Raw genomic sequence first — 25,132 nt, 5'->3', positions numbered from 1 at the left:
TCAGCAGAATGAAGTGGGATGGTTTTCTGTTGATTATTCAGGGTTGAGTTCCTCAAACCATCCATGCACACAAATTAATAGGGAAAGGGAAATGGGACTTGATATACCGCCTTTCTGAGGTTTTTGCAACTACATTCATAATAGCAAATGTTCTTGTTTTTTTTCCCCTACAAGCTAAACTATTTGGAAAAGTATAAAAGTTTAGTGTTATCGTTACTATGCGTATTAAGAAAATTAAAAATGCTGCCTCTTATCTGTATTCTACAATTTATAAAAGCTAAGGCAAGAATTAATGAGAAAATCAATTGTTCTGGGAAATAACCACAGACTTACGAAGCAAGTTGCATACTGAGCCACATTTGCTAATACAAAAGTACATGGACTTGCTAAGAAGCCAATTCTGATATGGGATTTTTTTTTTCACTACCCTCTTTTCATTTAAAAACACAGAGTTTCAGGCATTTTTAAACCACATCCTAACAAATACAAACGTCACTTTTCAAAATATTAATGCTCCAGGAATGGCTGCAAGTTCATAACAATTTTGGTTAAATTTATTTTAGGGAATGCTATTCATCAACATTTTCCAAAATTCATCATTTAGAGTATACAACTCAGGTAATGCAAAATGAAAAGGGAAAAGCAAGACCAAACAAACAAATGTGTACATAAATGGATAAATCAATTTTATATTTTCCAATATAACTAAGAAATCTTATATTGGAAAAAAATAACCAAAAGCAATATTTGTTTCTAAAAGCAATTGTAGAAGAACATTTCCAGTATATTATATTTGATGAAAACAGAGAACAATAGAGTTAACCTGGTGATACAATCCAGAACCAGGTCAAGGGCAGCGAGCACCCTAGGCGAACCTTCAGCCTTACACCCCCCCTCAAGTCCTACTTTGATCCTTGAAGACCGCCCTGGTGGTGTAGTGGCCTCTGTGGCTGCGAAGGCAGGAAGGAATCCCACTCTTTCCTTTCCTCTGTCACTCCTCCGTCTCCCTTTACTCTTCTGTGCTGCGGGCGGTGCTACCATATTTTAAAAATGGCTGCCAGAGACCCTAGCACCTGCCTAGGCAAACCTTCAGCCTTACACCACCCTCAATTAACTTTAAGGACCCTAGCTTGCAGCCCCCTCCCCCCAACACTAAGATTTGGGTAATTAAACACAATAATCATGATTGTCACACAAAAGTCCTATAAAAATGCAGGTCCACGTATGTACTGATAATTTTTTTTTTTTTTTTTTGCATTTCTGTGGCTCTCAGGACCTATTGTTTAGCTCTGATTGCAGTTGCTCTTTGTTGTCCAAAGAAGCTGTGTAGTGTTGCCCAGTCCCGACACCACTGAAAGGAAGCACCAAGAATCATTCAAGACATTGTTTCCAGTTTTCTTAATACCTTTTCCCCCTATCATTCATGGTAAAATGTACAAGAGATAATAACCTAAAACAGGCTAGTCCAACTTTTTTCTTGATGTCCACATTTTATATTTTAAAACATCTAGAGGGCCAAAACACAAACCACCATATTTTGCTGCATGTTTCATCAAATAGAGGAAAAATACAACAGTGCATTGTCCCCTCTCCAGCTTTTACCCAGTCTTGCTCATGTAATCCCCGGCACAGCCTTCACCCAGTATCTCTCACTCATGTAGCCCCTTCCCCCTCAGCCTTCACTCAATTTCTTTCCCCTCAGCTGGCTTTGGTTACAGAAAAAAACAATAGGATTCCTGCTTCCTCATCATGACTTGGCTTGATGCAAGCTTGAGCCACACTATGTGGGTTGGTCTCACGGTTTCAAGTCTCACAAAACTTGAAACTGCAATATCAACCCGAACTTCCTGCATTGCACTGACTTGGGGTGGTGATGCAGAAATCCTGCTGTAAGCATCACAAGAATTGCTAAGCTTCGGAGGGCCAGAAAAAAAGCACCTGGAAGGCTAAGTTTTGGCCCATGGGCCATAGGTTGGATAAGCCTGATCTAAAACATAGTGACATCTTCCTTCAATCTATTGTCAGCATGTACTGTATTTGCCAGAGGTTTCCTTCAGATTTAGCGACTATCAATGCTGAATACAAAATTGTAAATGCAATGCAACATCACCTTCCAGTGAAAGAAATATTCTAAAATGCATTATAAGATACAGCACTTCAAAAATTCAAGAAACAAGTTATATATTATCTTGCAAAGGACTACAGAGGGTCACCGGGGGGTCCACCAGAAGGAACACAACCAAAGTCTAGCTGCGGAGAAAAAGAGATTTGCTCTAAGGCTACTGCAAGTTAGTCCCAACGCTAACGTGTATAGGCACCGAGATGGCAGTTTCCAAAATTTCTGCTTCGACCGGAAAAGGGCTATCAGATGGCCATACTTAAGAACGGGCCAGAAGGAAAAGGCAGGAGAAAGAAGGCTACAGAAGGGGATATGGGAGGGAATTAAAAGAAAAAGGCACTCAAGAAAGGTTAAAGGGTGGGGGGAGAAGGCCAGGCAGGAGAGAAGACACTCAGGAAGAGGCCATGGGAAAAGAGCAGGCAGCAAAAGGATTAGGGAAGGAACAACAGGGGGAAGATGGCAGTTGAAACAAGATTCTACAGAGGGCCAAGGTGGATAGGGAAAGCAAGGCAGGAGGGGAGGGTGGGAGTAAAGGCCCTCAGGGTAGGCCCTCAGGAAGACGCCATGCTGGAAGGGCAATTGGGAAAGATGATTACCAGGGATCATAAGGCTGCCAAAAGATCAAGGAAGAAGGCAAGAAGAACGTACCACCACTGGGGATTACTTTGATATCATCCTATGAAAAGCTTGTGGGTACTGAAATACTGATAAGATCAACAGTCCCAGAATTTTCAAAGGAAAACTCTGCATGGAGTTTCCCTTTGAAAATTTACTTGCAGGGCTTTTGATACATAGTACAAAGTTAAGTGCTTGGGAAGGCTGAAAGGGACAGAGGCTGAAGGACAGCAGCTGGGCAGAAGAGGAGGAGAAAGACTGGTGTGAAGGGACGGGAGAGTGAAATTGCTGGGGGAAGTCAAGAGAGGGGGAGAATAGTGGGAAGACAGAATGGTGGGAGAAAGGAGAAAGTTATTTATTTTCCAAACAGACACACTCAATCCCTTGCATATAATTTATTTCCAATATCCCTTGGAAAAAGAAAGAGATGTAAAGATGAAGCTGCATGTCAGAGGCAGAGAAAGAGTATGATGTGAGGGGATCTATATGGTATACGAGTTTTGTTCATTTATAATGAAATAATTTAGCCAGTGTCACAGCTGTACTATAAAGAAACTTATTCAAAGAGATTACAGGTACACAGTACAACAGGGTGTCCCAAACCTAACAGCCAGTCAAGCTTTCAGGATATGTATGAGATAAATTCACATATGTAGGAGCCCAGTATAAACTCACTTATCTCAGGTATATTCATTGCAGATAATTTAAAAACCCAATGGCTATTAGGTCCCCAGGAAAGGGTTGGGAAATTCTGCAATACAGAGTGCTTCAAGAAACACTATAAGGCTTATTTTCGAAAGAGAAGGGCGCCCATCTTCCGACACAAATCAGGAGATGGGCGTCCTTCTCTCAGGGTCGCCCAAATTGGCATAATCAAAAGCCGATTTTGGGCATCCTCAACTGCTTCCCGTCGCGGGGATGACAAAAGTTCACGGGGGGGTGTCGGCACCATAGCGAAGGAGGAACTGGGGCATGATTAAGAGATGGGCGACCTAGGCCGATAATGCAAAAAGAAGGGCGTCCCTGACAAGCACTTGGCCGAATTTACTTGGTCCATTTTTTCTTGCGACCAAGCCATGAAAAGATGCGCAAACTGACCAGATGACCACCGAAGGGAATCGGGGATGACCTCCCCTTACTCCCCCAGTGGTCACCAACCCCCTCCCATCCTAAAAAAAGAAAAAAAAAAAAAAAACCTTTAAAAATATTTTTTACCAGCCTCTAAGCCAGCCTCAAATGTCATACCCAGCTCCATGACAGCAATATGCAGGTTCCTGGAGCAGTTTTAGTGGGTGCAGTGCACTTCAGCCAGGAAGACCCAGGCCCATCCCCCCCACCTGTTACACTTGTGGTGGTAAATGTGAGCCCTCCAAAACCCACCCGAAACCCACTGTACCCACATGTAGGTGCCCCCCTTCATTTCTTAGGGCTATGGTAGTGGTGTACAGTTGTGGGGAGTGGGTTTTGGGGGGCTCAGCACACAAGGTAAGGGAGCTATATACCTTGGAGCAATTTCTGAAGTCCACTGCAGTGCCCCCTAGAGTGCCCGGTTGGTGTCCTGGCATGTCAGGGGGACCAGTGCACTACGAATTCTGGCTCCTGCCATGACCAAAGGCTTGTATTTGGTCGTTCGACCTAAATGTTGAGATTTGGGCGTCCCCGACCGTATTACCGAAACAAAAGATGGACGCCCATCTTGTTTCGATAATACGGGTTTCCCTGCTCCTTCATGGGGCCGTCCTGCAAGGACGCTCTCATGAAAACTTGGGCGCCCCGTTCGATTATGCCCCTCCACGGGGTCCCTTTACGAGCTGCACCGAAAAGTGGCCTGCGCTTGTGTAGACACGTGTATTGGTGTAGACGGAGTTCCATTTTTCAGCACACCTGCATAAAAGGCCATTTAAGCCGAAAATGGATGTGCTGCAAAATAAAAATTGGTAAGTGTCCATTTTGGGCCTGAGACCTTTCCGCTACCCATTGACCTAGTAGTACAGTCTCACGCTTTAACCAGGCAGTAATCGTCAGCGTGCGTACAATGCTGATTACTGCCCAGTTAGTGCCATGCGCCAGAAATTTTCTGGGGCACGTAGTGGGCGCGCGTAGAAAATGAAATTACTGCCCAGGCCACGTGGTAGCTGGGTGGTAGTTCAAAATTAACATGCGTAGGACGCACGTGCGTGCCTACACGGCTTAGTAAAAGGGCCCTTATTATCATTAGATGTCACCGTCAACAGATTTGAAAGGAGAGATTTTAAAGTTTAACCACAGACCGGTGTTGTCCCATACCAATAGTCACTGTCATGCTTCCCCACCAGTAGGAACCCGAATACTTAGCTAGTTTAGTCACTACAGAAAACATTTCTACATGATTTCCAGATCCCAACATTTTTCCAAATTACCCCAAAACGTCCTATTACAACAGAAAATTTCTGCCTGAAATTCAAAACATTTCTGGGTACTTTACTTTTCAACAGGATGGATCTCCAGCGCATGGTGCTCACAAAACAGTTGAGCTCTTAAAGAAACCCCAGAATTGACTGAGCCAACAGCTCAGTGGCACTGAAGACTTTCAGGCTTATTTTCGAAAGAGAAGGGCGCCCATCTTTCGACACAAATCGGGAGACGGGCGTCCTTCTCTCAGGGTCACCCAAATCTGCATAATCGAAAGCCGATTTTGGCCGTCCCCAACTGCTTCCCGTAGCGGGGACGACAAAAGTTCCTGGGGGCGTGTCGGAGGCATAGCGAAAGCGGGACTGGGGCGTGCTTAACAGATGGGTGTCCTCAAGCAATAATGGAAAAAAGAAGGGCGACTGACGAGCACTTGGCCGACTTTACTTGGTCCATTTTTTGTTATGACCAAGCCGTGAAAAGGTGCCCGAACTGACCAGATGACCACCGGAGGGAATCGGGGATGACCTCCCCTGACTCCCCCAGTGGTGACTAACCCCCTCCCACCCTGAAAAAAAGAACTTTAAAAACTTTTTTTGCCAGCCTCAAATATCATAGGTCCATCGCAGCAGTATGCAGATCCCTGGGGCGGGGGTGGGGGGGGGTGGGGAGGGGGGAGGTGTGTGTGTGTCAGCGGAGGCATAGCGAAGGCGTGGACGTCCTGAACTGCCCCCCGCCCCCAGGGACGGCTAAATTTCAAGGGAGTGGAGTGGAGTGGCCTAGTGGTTAGAGCACTGGTCTTGCAATCCAGAGTTGGCTGGTTCAAATCCCACTGCTGCTACTTGTGCTCAAAAATCCCAAATAAATAAGTAAAGGGGGAGTCGCAGGCATAGCAAAGGCATGGACGTCCTTCTCACAGAAACATCCACATTTTGGACGTCCTCAACTGCCCATTGCAGGGACGGAGGCATAGCAAAGGCGCCTAACACTTGGACGTCCTTCACCCATACTCAAAAAAAAAAAAAGACGTCCCTGATGAGCACTTGGACGTTTTCACCTGGACTGTTTTTTTAAGGTTGTAGACATTTATTATACACGCAGCTTGTCTGCGTGTATGAAGCCGTCTTTGGCATGCACAGAGCAGCCACGCATAACGCTTGGCTGCTCTGCACTGGCTTTCCCCTCCTTAGGAAGGAAATCGTGTGCAAATGAGCTAACAGCGAGCAACTCATTTGCATGCGATTTCCTTCATGCATGCCCGTTCCTTTCTGAATCGCTAAGGGAAGGGCTATTTCTGTTCAGTTAGTGCATCAGTTAGTCCACTGCAGTGCCCCCTAGGGTGCCCGGTTGGAGTCCTCGCATGTCAGGGGGACCAGTGCACTACGAATGCTGGCTCCTCCCACGACCAAATGAGTTGGATTTGGTCGTTTTTGAGATGGGCGTCCTCGGTTTCCATTATGGCCGAAAACCGGGGACGACCATCTCTAAGGTCGACTATCTCAACATTTAGGTCAATCATCTCTAAGGCTGACCTAAATGTTGAGACAATCATCTTATTTCGATAATACGGGTTTCCCCGCCCCTTCGCGGGGACGTCCTGCGAGAACACCCTCAGGAAAACTTGGGCGCCCTGTTCGATTATGCCCCTCCACGTGGAATGTGACAAGGTTGAAGGAGGACACTCTGAACACAAGCTATGAATTAACTAAGAAAAAAAACCCATTTTACTAATGCATTTTCAAATCTCATGCTAAATGTTTAAACAATTGCAAAATAATTTGAAACTATGTTAGGGGTCCCGTTTTTCTAGACACTGTGTATATAACAGGGTGCCAACTTCGAGGCGCCACATTTGCAGGGGTATGCGTGTAAGTATTCTTACAGAATGCTAGCGTAAACTGGCACCAGTATGTCTAAATGCAGGCGTGCACATTTACACCAGGTCTATGGCTGGCATAAACAGGCATGCTTAAAGTGGTATTTACATTTGTACTTTATAGTATTCTGTAAGTAGCTTGCGTAAATGTTGGCCACACCTATGACATGCCCATGTCCCTCCCCTTTGAACACTCCCTTACATTTACAAGCTGTCACGTCTGTGGCCGTGACCACCCTCAGCCTTACCTTCTTTCTGGGGGTCAGCAGCTCTGCTGGCTTCTGCCTGTGTTTGTGTTAGTCTTGTCTCTGTCCTGGTGTGCTGGCTGCTTCCAGCATGAACCTGATTGCTTCACTAGACCTCACCTGTGTGGGCTATGTCTCTCTAGGGAGCCAGCATCTAAGATGGCTGCCACCGGCTCTGTGCCAGCTTCCAAGATGGCCCCTGCTGTTCTTTCCTGTGGGCTCACTTCCTATGTGTGTCAAGCCTCTCTTTGGGGTCAGTGTACTTCCTGCTTCCATCCTGCTGCTGGTGACTCATCAGTGACAGCCTTCATAAGGAAGTGCTGTGCTTGCAGTCAGGGCCTTTGCATAAGTGTTTATGCTCTTAGGCCAGGTCAGGTTAGTAAGTGTCTGCTGCACTACTGCTTAGCCTCTCTCTGGGTTCCAGCCCAGTTTCTTTCTGTGTCTCTGTTGTCCTTTCGTGGGGGGTCTCCCCTGCCACTGTCTGTCTGTGGACTGCGGGTCCTTCCTGGCTTACCCTGTGTTTGGGGTGAAGCCTCTGTTCCTGGCTTACCCTAGGTTGGGGTGAAGCTTTTGTCCTGGTTTGTTCTCCGTCTGTATGCGAAGCCTCAGCCTTTGTGGGTTCCCCAGTCAGTGTGTGGAACAGCTGTGGCTTCAGACCCTTGGCCTGTTATTCCTGGTTTGCTCTCTTTACCCTGAACCCTGCCTTGCCTAGCCTGTGTGCCTACCCTGCTTGTATATCCTGAGGGTATATCCTGAATCCTGTATCTGTCTGGCTAGTGTGTTTTCCTGGGTGATTATTCCTGTATCCTGTCTCCACCTAGCTAGAGGGTGTACCCTGTGGGTATTCCCGGATCCCCATTCTGCCTAGTGTGTTGCTGCCCTAGTCCTTGCTCCTGCTAGCTTCAGTACGCCTTGTGTTCCTTGGTCTGTCTTCTGGGTCTTGCTAGTGGCTGTGCAGCAGCACACTGTCTGAGTCTAGTTCCGTGCCCTGTCGCCCTCGTGTTTCCCAGACCCAGGGTGGGTCCTCTGGATCTTCAGTTCCTGCCTTATCCTGCAAGTCCTGCCGGCCGCCTGCACTTCGGAGCTCAACTCCGGAGGAACGGTGGCTAGGTGCAGGTGAAGCTGTTCCTGTCTCATCTGTTCTAGTTGCCTGCCTTGTACTACTCCAGTCCAGAGTTCCAGTACTGCTCTTCTGTGTTTCCAGTCCCGAGGTGGTCTTGCCTGCCGCTCCTCGGCAGTGGCCCAAGGGCTCACGAACTCCAGTCCTGCCTCGAGGACCTGACAGAATGCCAAGGCCCTCGAGAACACAACACAAGCTTAGCTGTTTTAGCACAAAATTACAGACTAGCACTTAAGCATGCTACTGTCATTCCATACACAAGTGTGTACTTACCCACATGGATGGCAGTATTCTATAAATTAAAGCCTGCAAAAGGCACTTAAATTTAGGTGACCTGTTACAGAATGAGGGTTTAAATGTCACTGAAAAAAGCTGCCATCAAGTAAGCTATATGGTTCAGTTAATAGGTTTCACAGTAACATTTACAAGAATGAAAATCAAATACACATTTGAAGCACTAAGCAACAATCCAGCACATGGAACTAGGACTTTTTTTTTTTGGGGGGGGGGGGGGGGGTTATTTCTCTGAAAACCCTCTGTCAATTCTGGCCCATTTTCAAGAATGTCTTTTCACTAGTTCCACCCCCCCCCCCCATGCCATGCCATATTTGGGTCTTATTTTGCACCCAAACAGTTAAGACAATCTCAAACTTGTTTTGGGGATGGAAAAATAAAAAGCAGGATTCAGCATGTTAACTTGGATGGCGAATTAAAGAGACACCTTTATTTTAAGAAGTATAAGAATACTCTTGCATTCATTCTTGGTGATGAAAATTATATGCATAATAGCTCCCGCTTACCTCTCCATCGTCAGTAAAGCTGCTTTTTGTGTTCACATTAAATTTTTTCTTGAGCACTTTTTTGGCATTCTTTGCCCTGGTTGATTTTTCAAATTTCTTGGATTTAGAAGCTGGCAATTCTTTCTCTGCATTCTGTTGAAAGAACACATAGCAGAATGCATTGTTACTTCTGTCTATAATTTAAGCATAAATAATACATAGACCACAAGCTGGCACTTGTGACCAGAACAAATCAAAACTATTCAAGCATAATGCCTTTTCATAAGATAAAGTAAATACTAAAGTAGCAGTAAAGGCCGACCCGAGCATTTAACCCATGAAGTCTGCCCATTCTCCTTTTGTATTCGTTTGACCTTACTCTGCAAGACTCTCATGCAATCAGAATTATTTCACTATCCTAATGGACAAACATTTAACCTTTATCACTTTGCCCAGTGCCAATATTAGCTGATGCCGGGTTACAGAACCTAGAAATCTTCAGAATGCCAAGTTCTAACAGTTGAACAAGGGGATGTGTCAAAAACCCCCAACAACATTTGTTTTAGAAATGGTTCATAATTTATTTTTAAGCATGCTCATGTTCAACTATTAGAACCTGCCAGTGACTTTCCACGGATAACAGCAGGGCTTAATTTGTAGACAAAAAGGAAGTGGAACTGGGGGTGGGATGGGGCAGGTCCAGGACCAGAAGTGGGTGGGGCCAGGGCCGGAAGTGAACTTACCCCTCCATTCACAATACTTTGTGGATTAAAAGGAAGCTGGTATGTACATATAAGTTGGACAATTCATATATTTAATTTTTAAAATGTTATTAAGGAATATCACCTATAGCAGTACAAATTTGCAACCATATCAACAAAATCTTGGACTAATCAGTGTTTTTCTGAACATTTACACATTTGATACTATAGTGTTCTCCTCAGAAAGTTTTGGCAGCCAGGTGGCATGAAGCAGTACTGCCTTGCAATGGCAAAAGGAAGCAATTTCTTTTTTTTACTGAAGTGCTTGCTTCCTTTTGCCACTGCAGGGCAGAGTTGCTGTGTTGGGCAGAGGAATGCTTAAATTTCCAAAGACCTTTGGTCTGACAAGCATAGCAGTTAAATGTAAACATGCTCTGTATCCACAAAACTACAACCTCTTCCCAACAACAAGTAGGACATTTCTCCTTGGAAGTCACCAACAAATATTCTGATTCTCATGTCTTCTGAGCAACAGCAACATAAATCTTTCCAGTACCAGGCACACTATGAAATACAAATCCTGAAAAAAATTCCAACTCACCATACATGAACCTGACATACAACAGTAGTACTAATTCCTAAGATTCAAATAGCAACAACCTTACCTATGAATAGGCAACACTACAAGTATTACACTGGGCCATAGACCGCCAATACACCTACTACTGGTCAAGCAGAACAAGTGGGATTTCTATAGATATCTACACAAACTACATGCAAACAACAAATTGCACCTCAGTCACAGGCAAACACAGTGACAGACAGACCCTCATCAAATAAAGATCACAAATTAGAAATAGACATGTAAAAACAAAAATTTAACTGGTAACCCCATGACATCAGAACTCAGCACGCAACACTGGAAAAATTAAAAAAAAATTTAATTTACTCTTGTATTGAACACTATACAAAGATATCCACGAAGCACATTTCCCAAAACTAATTCTAGTTCAAAAATTCTGCCTGTCCATTCAAATTGCACCCTCTCTCACCCTCCAGTTCTCCTTCTTTTTACTTTTCATATACCTATCAACTTGCCATCTCCTTTTCTCATTTCCTAACTCTCCCATTTCCGATCTCACTTCTTCCCCATTCTCCTCTACCCTTCTGTCACTTCCCATTACCACATTTTTACTCTCTATACTCACCACACTCCTCTCACTCATCTCCTTGACAACCCCTCAGGGTCTCTCCCACATGTTGTTCAGCATTTCCCCACCCTTCACCTTTGAAGCTCAGCATCTCGTCTCACTCTCTCTCCTTTTTTCACACCCATACTGTTGTAACCCAACATCTTCCCTCTCTCTGCTTCTCTCCACCCCCATACTCTTATAGCCAAACATCTTCCCTCTCACCCCCACCCCCCGCAATCAGGCTTCTCCCCTTTTGCTTCTTCGCTAATACATGAAGACCATCACTCCCTCTCACCACCCCACACCTTTACAACACTGTCTTGTTTTAGAGGTTGTTGGCAGCAAGCAGCAATTCACAATGCACTGCTCATGTCAACATCGGAGCCTTCTGTCTGACTTTCCCGCTATGCAGAAAAAGGAAGCTGTGTCAGACTGAAGGCTCCAAATATTAGCACGAGCAGCACGCTGTGAAGCGCTGCTCACTGCTGGCAACCTCTAAAACAAAAAGACAGCTTTGAAAAGGTATGGGGGTGAAAAGAGAGAGTAAGGGATCCCATTGGGCATTAGAGAAAGAGCAAAAGGGAGAGAAGACCGACTGTGTAGGGGGGGGGGGGGGGGAAGAAGTCATGGGTGGTCACGTCACTTCTTGAGCTCAAAGAAGTGCCGGAAAGCCGTTCCACTCCAGCACAAATCATGCCCTAGATAATAGTACAACTTACTACTGTGGTATTAATCCAAAAACTATTTGATTTGGCTGAATACATTTGGAAACTGATTTGTGGTATATGAACAGTTTCCATTTAATAAAGGTTCAAGGCTTCTAAGCAAATGCCACTTTTATTACTGGTTCAATATGTTAAGCCATATAAAATATATTGCATAGTGCATACATACACTCTGCATAGTGCATATTTGAAAGGGGTATGAACTAATGAGCAGAGCATGAACTTCAGGAAACAGGTCCCATAGTTGTACATTATCAAACACAATGGAGCTTCCACAGTGGTGTAGATAAAAATAAAAAGAAGTGAACTTGGCTCCACGTAAACATTTATTAATTTAAAAATTAAGAAATGTTATGACATGAAAAGCATGGAGTTTAGAGAAAAAGGAGATGTGAAATTAAGGAGAAAAATAACTCTAATCCTGAAATACCAAAGAAACATGAGGTTTACAGTCAGAAGAAGGATTACGAATACTTAGAAAGAGAACAAGAATAAAACCAGGCAAGATTACAAATCAATGCACATTTTTGTGTCTTACGATTTAATAAGCTTCTATAATACTCCACATAAAGGGAAGTACAAAACTCCATTACAGTAATATATCATTATCATACTCAATTAATACATTTAAAATAATGCTGTGCAAAATCAAAAAATGAGAATCTAGCAAGGAGGGAAAATAAGGCTAGTGACAGACTAGATTTGAAACACTAGAAGACAAAGGTTATACGTAATACGCAGAACAGCAGCTACAGCAGGACTAGGGTTACCATATTTGTGGACACAAAAAAAAGAGGACACAAGAAATAAAATGCCATCCGCCCCACACCACATTGCACCATGCTGCACAGTCACCTTGTCGTTAAAGTCTTTCGAGGCCGCCACGTGACATCTCAGCAGCCATTTTGAAGAAGCAGCGGCAGTAAGCAGGTCAGCGGCAGCAGGCAAGAAAGAGTGGGGTTCTTTCCTGCCCTGAAAAGGCCATTAGACCACCAGGGCGTGTTAAGGTATGTTCAGGGAGGTACATGAGGCTCAGGGGAATGTGAGCCAGCCAGCCAGCCCAGCAGCCCGGACAAACTACTACTACTATTTAGCATTTCTATAGCGCTACAAGGCGTACGCAGCGCTGCACAAACATAGAAGAAAGACAGTCCCTGCTCAAAGAGCTTACAATCTAATAGACAAAAAATAAAGTAAGCAAATCAAATCAATTAATGTGTACAGGAAGGAGGAGAGGAGGGTAGGTGGAGGTGAGTGGTTACAAGTGGTTACGAGTCAAAAGCAATGTTAAAGAGGTGGGCTTTCAGTCTAGATTTAAAGGTGGCCATGGATGGGGCAAGACGTAGGGGCTCAGGAAGTTTATTCCAGGCGTAGGGTGCAGCGAGACAGAAGGCGCGAAGTCTGGAGTTGGCAGTAGTGGAGAAGGGAACAGATAAGAAGGATTTATCCATGGAGCGGAGTGCACGGGAAGGGGTGTAGGGAAGGATGAGTGTGGAGAGATACTGGGGAGCAGCAGAGTGAGTACATTTATAGGTTAGTAGAAGAAGTTTGAACAAGATGCGAAAACGGATAGGGAGCCAGTGAAGCGACTTGAGGAGAGGGGTAGTATGAGTAAAGCGACCCTGGCGGAAGACGAGACGGGCAGCAGAGTTTTGAACCGATTGGAGAGGGGAGAGGTGACTAAGTGGGAGGCCAGCAAGAAGCAGATTGCAGTAGTCTAAACGAGAGGTGACAAGGGTGTGGATGAGGGTTTTGGTAGAGTGCTCGAAAAGAAACATGGGCAGTTTTGAAAAAAACACCTGAACCCTCAACAGTCCCCGGAAAAGGAGGACATGTCCGGGGAAATCCAGACATATGATAACCCTAAACAAGACATACTTTATGATTTAAGAACACAAAAACAGCACTATCACCCCCATCTAATTTTTTATGTAGCTGTCACTGATCAGCCACATCTCAGTCCCATCTTTGTAATCAACAGGTCTGTAGACTTTACGCATATTTTAAGCACTAGCTTTCCTTCTTGAAGTCTGGTCATGTATCTTTGAGATTATGGCTTGCTCTCTACTCCATCACTTACTACATGACTCTGCAAAGGGTCACTTAATAGGCCAACTTGATGCACTTCAGGCAACATTTTGCATGGTCATGTGGAAAATTTAGGCGGCTCCTGTTCCTCAGATTGACAAGGGCTAGGGATGTTTTTGAGGCATTAGTCTATGGGAGGATGTCCCAGTTATTATTCAAGAATACCCCATACTAGCTGTCTCCAGGATGTACTTGTGTTGGAATCCTCAGACATAAGACTGTTGGTACAAAACTGGGAGAATAGATACAGGAATAACTATGTGGTGAAAGGGGCAGCCCAGTGGCTCAGGTGGTATTGCTATGTGTAAGGTCCCTGGTTCAACGTCCAAGTTGAGTCTTTTATTTCCTAGGCTGGCTGTGGATGCTGGGAAGGTGGCACTCCCTCCAGGAGTTTGGTCATGTCTCAAATATCATACCTGGAGGTTGGATTCAGGTCTCATGACTGGGGTGTTCTGGAAGTAGTCTTGGTGAAAGGCCCCTGGCCTAAAACCATCACTGCATTGACAAAGCCAGGTATGCTGGGGAAGTGGAGAAGGAAAGGACAGAGCAGAAAGGTTAAAAAAAAAAAAAAGAGCAAAAATACCCATGTAGTTGCAAATGAAGGATTATGATGCAGATCCAGTCCTGGTTACGACTGACTTGGACGTGCAAAAGGGAATTTAAAACTATAACTAATAAGATAGCTGTGAATTAATGCTCTTTAATGTCAAAGTGATAGCACTCTGATTTGAACTGGAGTGCAAAAGAATATGAAGAAATAGTTGACCCAAAAAATATATGTATCTTAATCTCTGTTTAAACCTGTACTATAGAACATCTGCCCTATGGCTGATAATACCACTGCTTGTTTTTCTGAACTTGTTTGCTTGCAATCCATGACTGCCAACATTTGTGAATGACAGCTTTTTCTTTTGATGGGAACTGCTGAAGTTTTGCTATAAATATATTGTACTGAAAAAAGGTATTTGGGGGGAAGGGGGCAGCAGGAGCACATTCCACTGTTGCCACAGCTATGAGGGGAAAATTCTATAACCATACAGTTTCTCAGACAAAACTGTGCATATTCCAGAACACCAATGGATTTAGCACACACTAATGATTAGAATCCCTTACACACCACACAATCCATTGTATACTTATGGGCTGAATAGCAATTAACGCACACTAATTCTTTAGTGCACCTAAGTACAAGGACCCCTAATACAGTTGTCAGGAACTTATTTGGAACTTCTTAGGCAAGAAAATAGAAATCAGAACTCAGACATGAAAATGAGCTTTCAATGTGAGATAAACCATAGTACTGAGGATGGACAGACGCTCCTTAAGAAGAACTCTTGTTTTTACAAAACATGCCTAAACAAAAAAGGGAAAGAAGGCTTGGGAGGGAAATTAAATTATCCTGATACTTATTTCCTACTTAATTTTCTTTAATAGTTTAGATTCTGCCATTCCTAATTGTAAATGGCTATTCAGCAAGATTATAATGTGTTAATTCATTCTTTTACTGTATGTTGTAAAGAGATATTTTCATTAACAAGAATAAGAATAAACATTTTGACCACTAGTTCATGAGAACTAGAAGTAAAAAAAAAAAATAAAAAATAAAAAATACTGAATATGAATAGAAAATGTGCTACCCTGAACAGAATAATTACTATAAATAAAAATGTTTCTTAATGAAAATGGCTTAAGAGGAATGAAAATTGTACACACAGACACATATATACTGAAGAACTGAATAAGAACTAAAATTTTTATAAGATGACTGAATAAAAATGAGAATTATTGAGGGGCATTTTCGATATGACATCTAAGTCTGACTTTGGACGTTTTGCATATAATGTCCAAAATCCGAATAGGAAAAAGGTCATTTTCAAAAAAAGGGAAACGTTTATTTTTTTTTCTTCGAACATACCATTTTGAACAAGGTTTTGTGCTTTGTGCGGGGGTTTTTTGGGGGGAAAAAAACCCTGTCCAAATGTGGGTAGAAAATCAAGCCACTGGAATGTAGACTTGTCCCCAAGACATCCCAGGAGAGCAATGAAGCACCCCTAGGAGACACTGCAGTGGACTTCAAATAAATGCTTCTAGGTACACATCTCACCATTGCTCGCTTATCATGTCTGCTGAGCCCCCCTAAAACCCACTACCCCCAACTGTACACCAGTACAATAGCCCTGATAGGTGAAGGGGGCACCTATATGTGGGTACAGTGGGTTTCTGGTGAGTTCTGGAGGGCTCATAGTTTCCACCATAAGTGTAATAGGTAGGAGGAGGTATGGGCCTGGGTCCAGTTATCTGCGCACTGCACTCTCCACTAGAATACTCAAGGGACCTGCATGCTGCTCTAATGGACCTGAGTATAACATCTGAGGCTGGTGTACAGGCTGGTTAAGTAATGTTTTTAATCACATTTTTTGGGGAGGTGGGAGGGGGTCATTGACTACTAGGGGAGTAAGGGGAAGTCATCCCTGATTCTCTCAAGTGGTTATCTGGTCATTTAGGGAACCTTTTTATGCCTTATTTGTTATAAGAACAGGCCTAAATCCAGCCCTTAACACCCCCTTGAGATTTGGATGAACTGCAAATGAACAGCTTAGAAGACATCTGAAAAATACATTTTGAAAATACCGATTTGGACTTTTTTGTGAGATAATGTCCAAATGCTGTTTTATGTCACATTTAGACGTTTTTCTCTTTTGAAAATGAGCCCCATTGTATCTGTTTTGCATAAACTGAAATTGTTGGTCATGAGTTTGTGAACAGAATAAGCACATTTTTGGAAGAGAACTGACTAAAAACTAGAATTAAGAATGTTGTGAGAAACAGAATAAAATAAGAATAAAAATGATATGTTTTGTAACTAAGAATGAGAGATAAAACTTTTATGCTGAACTAAAATATCTTCTAGGACCTGGGTAGGACGTTGCATCAACAGGAGATCTCTGTTATTATATTTTGCTCTATGATAGGCTGTTTTTATTGTCTGGAAAGGATAACCCGTTGCTGTAATCTACTAAATAATTCATGAGATTGTTTTTGAACTCGCTATCATTAGAGCAGATCCTACGAAATCTAACAGAGAAATGGAGACTGTCTTTCAAAGAATGAGGATGGAAGATCACTTTATCACAGCACTTTCACATCCTGCCCACAAGACGAAAATGTCATCTATAAAACCTAGGCAGAAATCTGCCTAGGCAGAGAACTCTGAAATCCCGCAGAGAGAAACAGATACATAAGAATAGTGGCAAACTGACCACAGACTCCAGAAACAAAGAAAACAATCCTGATGTTAAAGAAGGTTTATTAATCAAAGACTCGACAGTACTGTGTTTAGGCCTGCATCGGGAGTCTTTAGTAATGAATAGATTATAAAATATCCAATATCAAATCTTTCCAGTCTGGTGACACAAAGGATTGTTCTTTAAAAAGACCTTGAAATATTGTTTCAGTGCCTGCAGAGCATCTTCCTGTGGGAGCCGTAGAAGGTGAAATATAATCTTGCTGGTTTGCAATGTTGGATGTGGTATCATTATATACGACTAGTAAAACATGCCCGTTTCTGGAGCAAATGAAACAGGCGCTAGCAAGGTTTTCCTCCCGAACCCCCCCTCCCTACCCACCCCTTCGGCATTGTGAAGCCACTGACCGCCATTGCTCCACACCTCGTCAACGCATGCCACCTTCATCTCCTGAGTCGTGAAGCCACTGACGCCATTGCTCTGCCCTTGCTCTGTGACGCCATTGCTCCACCCTCGACGTCATCACGTTTGACGCGAGGGCGGGGCCCAGAGACAGAGATTTCTGTGGCTTCACCACCATGAACCTTTCGAACCCAAAGGAAGTGCCCGAAGGAAGTGACACTGACGTCAGTGTCCTCAGAACGTTGAGGGTGAGTTTTATTATATAGGATGATACCAAAGGAAGAAGCTCTGCAGGTACCTACAGTCCCAACATCTTTTATTAGCTCCAAAGATGTTCTCCGTGGAGCTCTTTAAGGCTTTTTCTACCCACTTTTTACTTTGTTTAAATCTACTGCTTTACTTCACAGACTTGAATATTTCTTGAGGATTGTATTGAACATTTGTAGTTGCCTGGATCAATTCCAGTTGGTCATGTACTTCATATGAAGGAAACATATGACAACATGGAATAGTTTCTGAGGTGCATAAACTATGACCAGCATCAGTGGCAACTTTGTGGCAACTTGAAGGTTGTTGCTCTCTTGCTTGGTCTGCAGACTGGAAACACAAAGTACTGATGTTTTTCTCTGTGAATGGGATAGTCATGCAAGAGAATCTATCAAGAAAGACTTACTGCCCAGACAGTCACTGGAACCTGGAAAGAAAACTGTTCTGCATCCACCGCTTGTTGAATCAAAGAAGATGATGAGTCAAATGAAGAACTTGTCAAGGCCATGGACAAGACAAAAGCAGCTTTCAAGTACCTCCATGGAAAATTTCCAAAGTTATGTAAAGCTAAAATAAAGGAAGGTGTCTTGAGGGTCCTCAGATTCACCAACCTCTTTGAGATTTACCTAGCACTGTGTGGCAAAGAAAAGACGGCATGGAAAGACTACCAGTCAGAGGCAGCAAAGTTTCTTGGAAATAAAAAGGCAGACAACTACAAGCAGTTGATAGGCAGTCTCTTCAAAGCATACAAAACTCTTGGCTATATGTCACTAAAGAGTTACACTCGCAAGATATTTTTCCAGCCAACTGCAGAGCAGTGAGTAAAAAGCAAGGTAGGACATTGCAGAAATACAGCAATACTACCAGGGCAAATGGAGTCCTTCAATGCTTGCAGACTGTTGCTGGACATCGACAAGAGATGCTCCATTTCATGAATACTTGAGATAAGCCAAGAGATGCTCCATTTCATGAATACTTGAGATAAGCCAAGAAGCGCCAACTAGACATTGAATAAAGACTGAAATAAATAAATAAATTATATATATATATATATATATATATATATATATATATATATATATATAATTTATTTATTTATTTCAGTCTTTGTTCAATGTCTAGTTGGCGCTTCTTGGCTTATGAATATATATATATATATATATATATATTCATAATAAAATGTATATAGCCCTTTTCCTGATTTATAAAGTTTTACATAATCAGAACAGGTGGAATATTATCATGTAAATCAACCACACAGAGATGAAAAGACCTAGGTTTACAATTTATTAAAACTATACTTTTTAAACAGTATACATATTCACAAAATGTTAAATCAAATATCTTTGAAACAGCAATCAGCTGTTTTAATTTAAATTCAGCATGTAAAAATCCCTAATAAATAACACATTTTATCACTGAAGCAGATTTCTAAAAAAATAAAAAAAATTGTAGATCAGTGCTCTGAAACTACAAATTAACCTCCAAAGGTTTCCATTCTCAAGGCTTTTTTTGGCAGACATGCTTGATTACTGAAACACATTTCCCAATGAGAAAATCAATTAAATCAAAGGGTAAGACAGTTCCCCATGTGTCAGTGTATTCAATTAATCTACATACAAAATCCGCTCATGCATGCAACCCCTCACTTCTATTTATCCAGTTAGGAAAATGGATACCATTACAATTCTAGTCACATTAATTTCCTCCACATATAAGGAAAGAGAAAAATATAAACACAAGCATATTTCCTCTGCCCTTTGGCAAATTACAATGGCCATTCATTCTTGCTTTGGAATTCCAATTTTTAACCTGCCACTTTCAATAAGTACTTCTATATAAGAATCAGGCAGCCAGAACCAATTTCAAGAAATTGAATTGGACTTCTAAATATGATTTCATTTCATACAACAGACATAACCGTTGATCTTATGTCTGATTTGTCCCTTTGATAGCCTTTGCTCGCTCCATAACCTTAATGCTACTTGCTTTTTCACAGCTGTGCATGCTTTCAATATATCTACAGTCAAAATAAGCAATATGAGAGAGCGGAGAAAGTGATACCATTCTACTGCAGTTAATTTATGATGAAATAACATATACTTTAGGCCACATGTACAAATGGGTTTTCCCCATTTTGTTTACAGGAAAGGAGGCCACCATGTTTGTCAATGGTATCACCCATATTATCATATGACTTATATTCTGCAGTTAACCTCACAGTTCTACATGGATTACAACAATTATAATATCAGAGATACAATTTTTGATCAAAAAGTCAAGACAAGGAACTTAATGCATCAGATCAACACCTATCACAGCGTATACATTTTCTAAATAAAAAGGTGTGCAATAAATAATTCAAAATAGTTTTATCAAGTCTAGCAGCCTGAAATGATAACAAGGAATCCAATAGTTTAACCTTCTTCATTCTCCTCATAGAAGGATAAGTAAATATTGTGGGTAATCTCTTGACTCCAATCAAAGGTACAAATACCTAAGCTGTGGTACATAAGTACATAAGTAGTGCCATACTGGGAAAGACCAAAGGTCCATCTAGCCCAGCATCCTGTCACCGACAGTGGCCAATCCAGGTCAAGGGCACCTGGCACGCTCCCCAAACGTAAAAACATTCCAGACAAGTTATACCTAAAAATGCGGAATTTTTCCAAGTCCATTTAATAGCGGTCTATGGACTTGTCCTTTAGGAATCTATCTAACCCCTTTTTAAACTCCGTCAAGCTAACCGCCCGTACCACGTTCTCCGGCAACGAATTCCAGAGTCTAATTACACGTTGGGTGAAGAAAAATTTTCTCCGATTCGTTTTAAATTTACCACACTGTAGCTTCAACTCATGCCCTCTAGTCCTAGTATTTTTGGATAGCGTGAACAGTCGCTTCACATCCACCCGATCCATTCCACTCATTATTTTATACACTTCTATCATATCTCCCCTCAGCCGTCTCTTCTCCAAGCTGAAAAGCCCTAGCCTTCTCAGCCTCTCTTCATAGGAAAGTCGTCCCATCCCCACTATCATTTTCGTCGCCCTTCGCTGTACCTTTTCCAATTCTACTATATCTTTTTTGAGATACGGAGACCAGTACTGAACACAATACTCCAGGTGCGGTCGCACCATGGAGCGATACAACGGCATTATAACATCCGCACACCTGGACTCCATACCCTTCCTAATAACACCCAACATTCTATTCGCTTTCCTAGCCGCAGCAGCACACTGAGCAGAAGGTTTCAGCATATCATCGACGACGACACCCAGATCCCTTTCTTGATCCGTAACTCCTAACGCGGAACCTTGCAAGACGTAGCTATAATTCGGGTTCCTCTTACCCACATGCATCACTTTGCACTTGTCAACATTGAACTTCATCTGCCACTTGCACGCCCATTCTCCCAGTCTCGCAAGGTCCTCCTGTAATCGTTCACATTCCTCCTGCGACTTGACGACCCTGAATAATTTTGTGTCATCGGCGAATTTAATTACCTCACTAGTTATTCCCATCTCTAGGTCATTTATAAATACATTAAAAAGCAACGGACCCAGCACAGACCCCTGCGGGACCCCACTAACTACCCTCCTCCACTGAGAATACTGGCCACGCAATCCTACTCTCTGCTTCCTATCTTTCAACCAGTTCTTAATCCATAATAATACCCTACCTCCGATTCCATGACTCTGCAATTTCTTCAGGAGTCTTTCGTGCGGCACTTTGTCAAACGCCTTCTGAAAATCCAGATATACAATATCAACCGGCTCCCCATTGTCCACATGTTTGCTTACCCCCTCAAAAAAATGCATTAGATTGGTGAGGCAAGACTTCCCTTCACTAAATCCGTGCTGACTTTGTCTCATCAGTCCATGTTTTTGTATATGCTCTGCAATTTTATTCTTAATAATAGCCTCCAGCATCTTGCCCGGCACCGACGTCAGACTCACCGGTCTATAATTTCCCGGATCTCCTCTGGAACCCTTCTTAAAAATCGGAGTAACATTGGCTACCCTCCAGTCTTCCGGTACTACACTCGATTTTAGGGACAGATTGCATATTTCTAAAAGGGGCCCTGCACTAGTGGCAGCGGCTGTTTTTGCTGAGCGCCAGGGCCTCTTTTCCCCCAGTCAATGAAAATAGCCAAAAATGAAATGGCTGTGCAGTAAGTTTTGCCGCGCAGCCATTTCGGTGGGGAGTACTTACCGCCACCAACTGAGGTGGCAAAGGGCTCCCGCACTAACCTGGCGGTAACCCCCTGCAGAAATATTTTTTCAATATTTACGCTACTGTCAGAAACAGCATACACTGGGGGTAGAATTACCGTCGGTACCCATGTTGGGCTGGTAGTAGTTCTGGGCTACTGCGCAGCAACCCTTTAGTAAAAGGGCCTCGAAGTGACAACAAATAATACAAAGCTAAGGCATTTAAAACCTTATATAGTGTCCAGAAATTTTTTAATTGAGTTCTGGTGGCGACAGGAAACCAGTGAGTGGCTAAATATGTGGATAATATATGGTCTGTTTTCTTCAAAGATGAGATTAATTGCAGTCATATTTTGAGTCATTTGGAGGTTTTTCAAGAGTTGTTTTGAACAACCCAAGTAGATTATAATACAATAGTCCAAAAGGCTCAATAATTGGACCTAAACACTTAAACGGACATGATCTTGGTCAAAATATTTACGTACACGGCAAAAGTTACGTAAAATAAGAAAAAACCTTTGAATCAGACTATTTACTTGCATATGTAGAGAAAAAGTGGAATTCAAATAAATATCTAAAATTTTAATAGTCCGAGAGTTGATATGCCGTTACGCTAATTATTATTAAAGATTCAGTTTATTAAAATTTCAAATAGTAGAAATAACTGATGTCACATAGCAAGGCAACCAGAGAGCAATATGCAACCAATACAATCACTAAACTTCTGCAAACCCCCAAATGCAAACCCAAGATCCCTCCCAACATCCAAACCTAACAGCAGCAGGAGTAGTCCATAACCAACTGAACTGGGGCCTTGACTCTTATGACCCCCAAGACCAAATGACAAGCCCCACCCCCATCCCAAACTTTGCAACAGTCAGATTAAGGAAGGTTCCTTGGCAGCACCCTGAAAGGAGTTTAACACCTGGCTTCTGGCAGTAGGTGAAATAGAGTAAAGGTATGGATCCCAAATTGATAAATATCTACACTGCCTCTTATGAAGACATTTCATATCAGGGATACAAATGCAACAAATAAATAAATAAGATTCCCACAGCATAACAGCATGGAGTTTACTGCGCCAGTACCAAATCGTGAGGGGGGGGGGGGGTGAATCTTGTAACCAATGATTGAAAATATACTTCTTCCCGACCCCATAGGCCTTCCCCCAAAATTGTCACTCCCTCAGACTCCGAGCTCCAAAAAGCATTCCCTCCACTGAAAAAGAGTGGTTCAAAATATGCTGCAGGTAAGTATGGAGAGCCACCCAAAAGGCTTGTATACACCTACACTGCCAAATACCATGGTAAAATGTATTAACCTGATCTTCACATTTCGAACATAAAGAAGTGTCAGCACAACCCACATGAAAAGCACGCTGTTGAGAGAAGTACGCCCTATGAATGACCCGGAAAAGACATTCTTGCAGCTCTGCACTATGCACCATAGATGGTATGACTCTAAACAGGAAAACATCCAGAGGAGTCTGAACTGGCTGACCCAAATCAGGCTTCCCAGGCCTCCCTCAGGGAGCTATAACTTCTCACCAATGAATATTTACCTAATTCCAGATTAAAACAAGAGATAGATAAGATACGTAATCCACTGCATCCCCCTCAAAAAATTCTCAGAGACAACTACCAAACTGAACAGACATATAGGTGAAGCTGTCTGCAACCATAAATGAAAATTGTTGTTGCAATTCTGTGGAAGTCAGAAACATTCCATCTTTCCAGAGCAAATGATCCAAGCAGGTAATGCCTTTCAACCCTCCAATGCCGAAAAACAGGGTTATCCAGTCCCAGCTGAAAATCTAAATTACCCACTATAAGCAAATACACACTATTATGTGGTTTTCGATTCCAGAGGTGCACCATATCTCACAATAAATTCCACAAAGGACGCAATAACAAAACTGTGTCTAGAACAAGATGGAATCACTGAACGACGAACCTGCAAAAGGAACCAAGGATGAAGTGGAGCGAAAAAAAATCCATTCAAAAGACGTATCCGTATAAAGTGAGGATCCCAAAATCCAATCTCGTAGGTATTGCAACAGACATGCCTGGTTATATTGTTTCAAATCTGGAATGCCCAAGCCACCCTCCCTCCACAAGCTAACCAAATAGGACCAGCTCATCTTCGACTTCTTCCCCACCCAACAAAAATGAATCGCTGGACAGCAGAAAATCTCTGTGTAATAATTTAATGGGGAGGGTCTGCAAAATATACAACCAGCGGATGAAAGAGAATCATTCGAGTTGAATTCTGCCTTGAAAAGAAAGTGGCAAATGCATCCAATGCTCCAACTGAAGTCATCTTTTGAATGTTTAATCGTTATAATTGACCTGGATCTATAGAAAGTTGAATGCCTAAATATCAAAAGGACCCCTCTGCTCATTTAAGCGGGAAGGATGGCCCCCAGTCCCTATGCAATGCTGCTGTTCCCGCTAGCACACTTATCGAAACTCGAGTGGAAGCCTGAAAAATCACCATACTGCTGGAAGCTCTCAAGCAGGATATCTAATCAGTCTCTCAAATCACACAGCTAAACCAGCAAGTTCATCCATAAATGCTGCGATCTTAAATTCTCCTGTAGCAACACAAAATCCCTTGATCTCTGGATTGCTTTGTATCTCCCCTATCAGAGGGTCCAGGGTGAGAACAAACAGCAATGGGAAGAATGGGCAGCCCTGGCATGTGCCCCAATGAATCCCAAAGTGGGCCGAGAGCCAGCCACTTACCCATATCTTAGCTTGCAGGGCATTGTACAAGGTTGTTATGGCGTGTACAAAGAGGCCCTGGATCTCATAAGCCTCCAATGTGCCATATAAGAAATCCCAGACCACCCTGTCAAAGGCTTTCTCAGCATCAAAGCTGACTAAGCATGCTGGGATTCTTTCCGCTTGAGTGGACGCCAATGCAGCAATAATCTTCCGGATATAGAAACCACAAACTCCAGCACAAAGCCTACTTGTGGCTCTGCAATAAGAGCGGGCAACACCTGTTACTAAAGCATGATCAGAAATCTCAATGGGCCTAATGTGGGTCGAATGCACCCCTGTAAAAAGGATTCTAGTGAGCAAAAGATAGTCTATCCCGGACATGGTGTAGTGTGCCCAAGACAGATGAGTATAGTACAGTCTAGGGGACATAAA

General features: G+C 42.8%; 1 protein-coding gene across 1 annotated transcript in view; it reads right to left on the bottom strand.

The window, feature by feature from the left end:
- DDX10 (DEAD-box helicase 10) overlaps positions 1-25,132 on the bottom strand; it is a 457,862-nt gene that overhangs the window by 203,996 nt on the left and 228,734 nt on the right. Inside the window, exon 14 of the mRNA XM_030200276.1 lies at positions 9,164-9,295. Coding sequence (XP_030056136.1) covers positions 9,164-9,295 — 132 coding nt within the window. The remainder of the gene's footprint in view (positions 1-9,163; positions 9,296-25,132) is intronic.

The sequence above is a fragment of the Microcaecilia unicolor genome, chromosome 4 (genome assembly GCF_901765095.1).
Source record: "Microcaecilia unicolor chromosome 4, aMicUni1.1, whole genome shotgun sequence".
NCBI lineage: Eukaryota > Metazoa > Chordata > Amphibia > Gymnophiona > Siphonopidae > Microcaecilia > Microcaecilia unicolor.
Note: the sequence above shows the minus strand (reverse complement) of the source record. Positions and strands in the feature narration are given on the sequence as shown.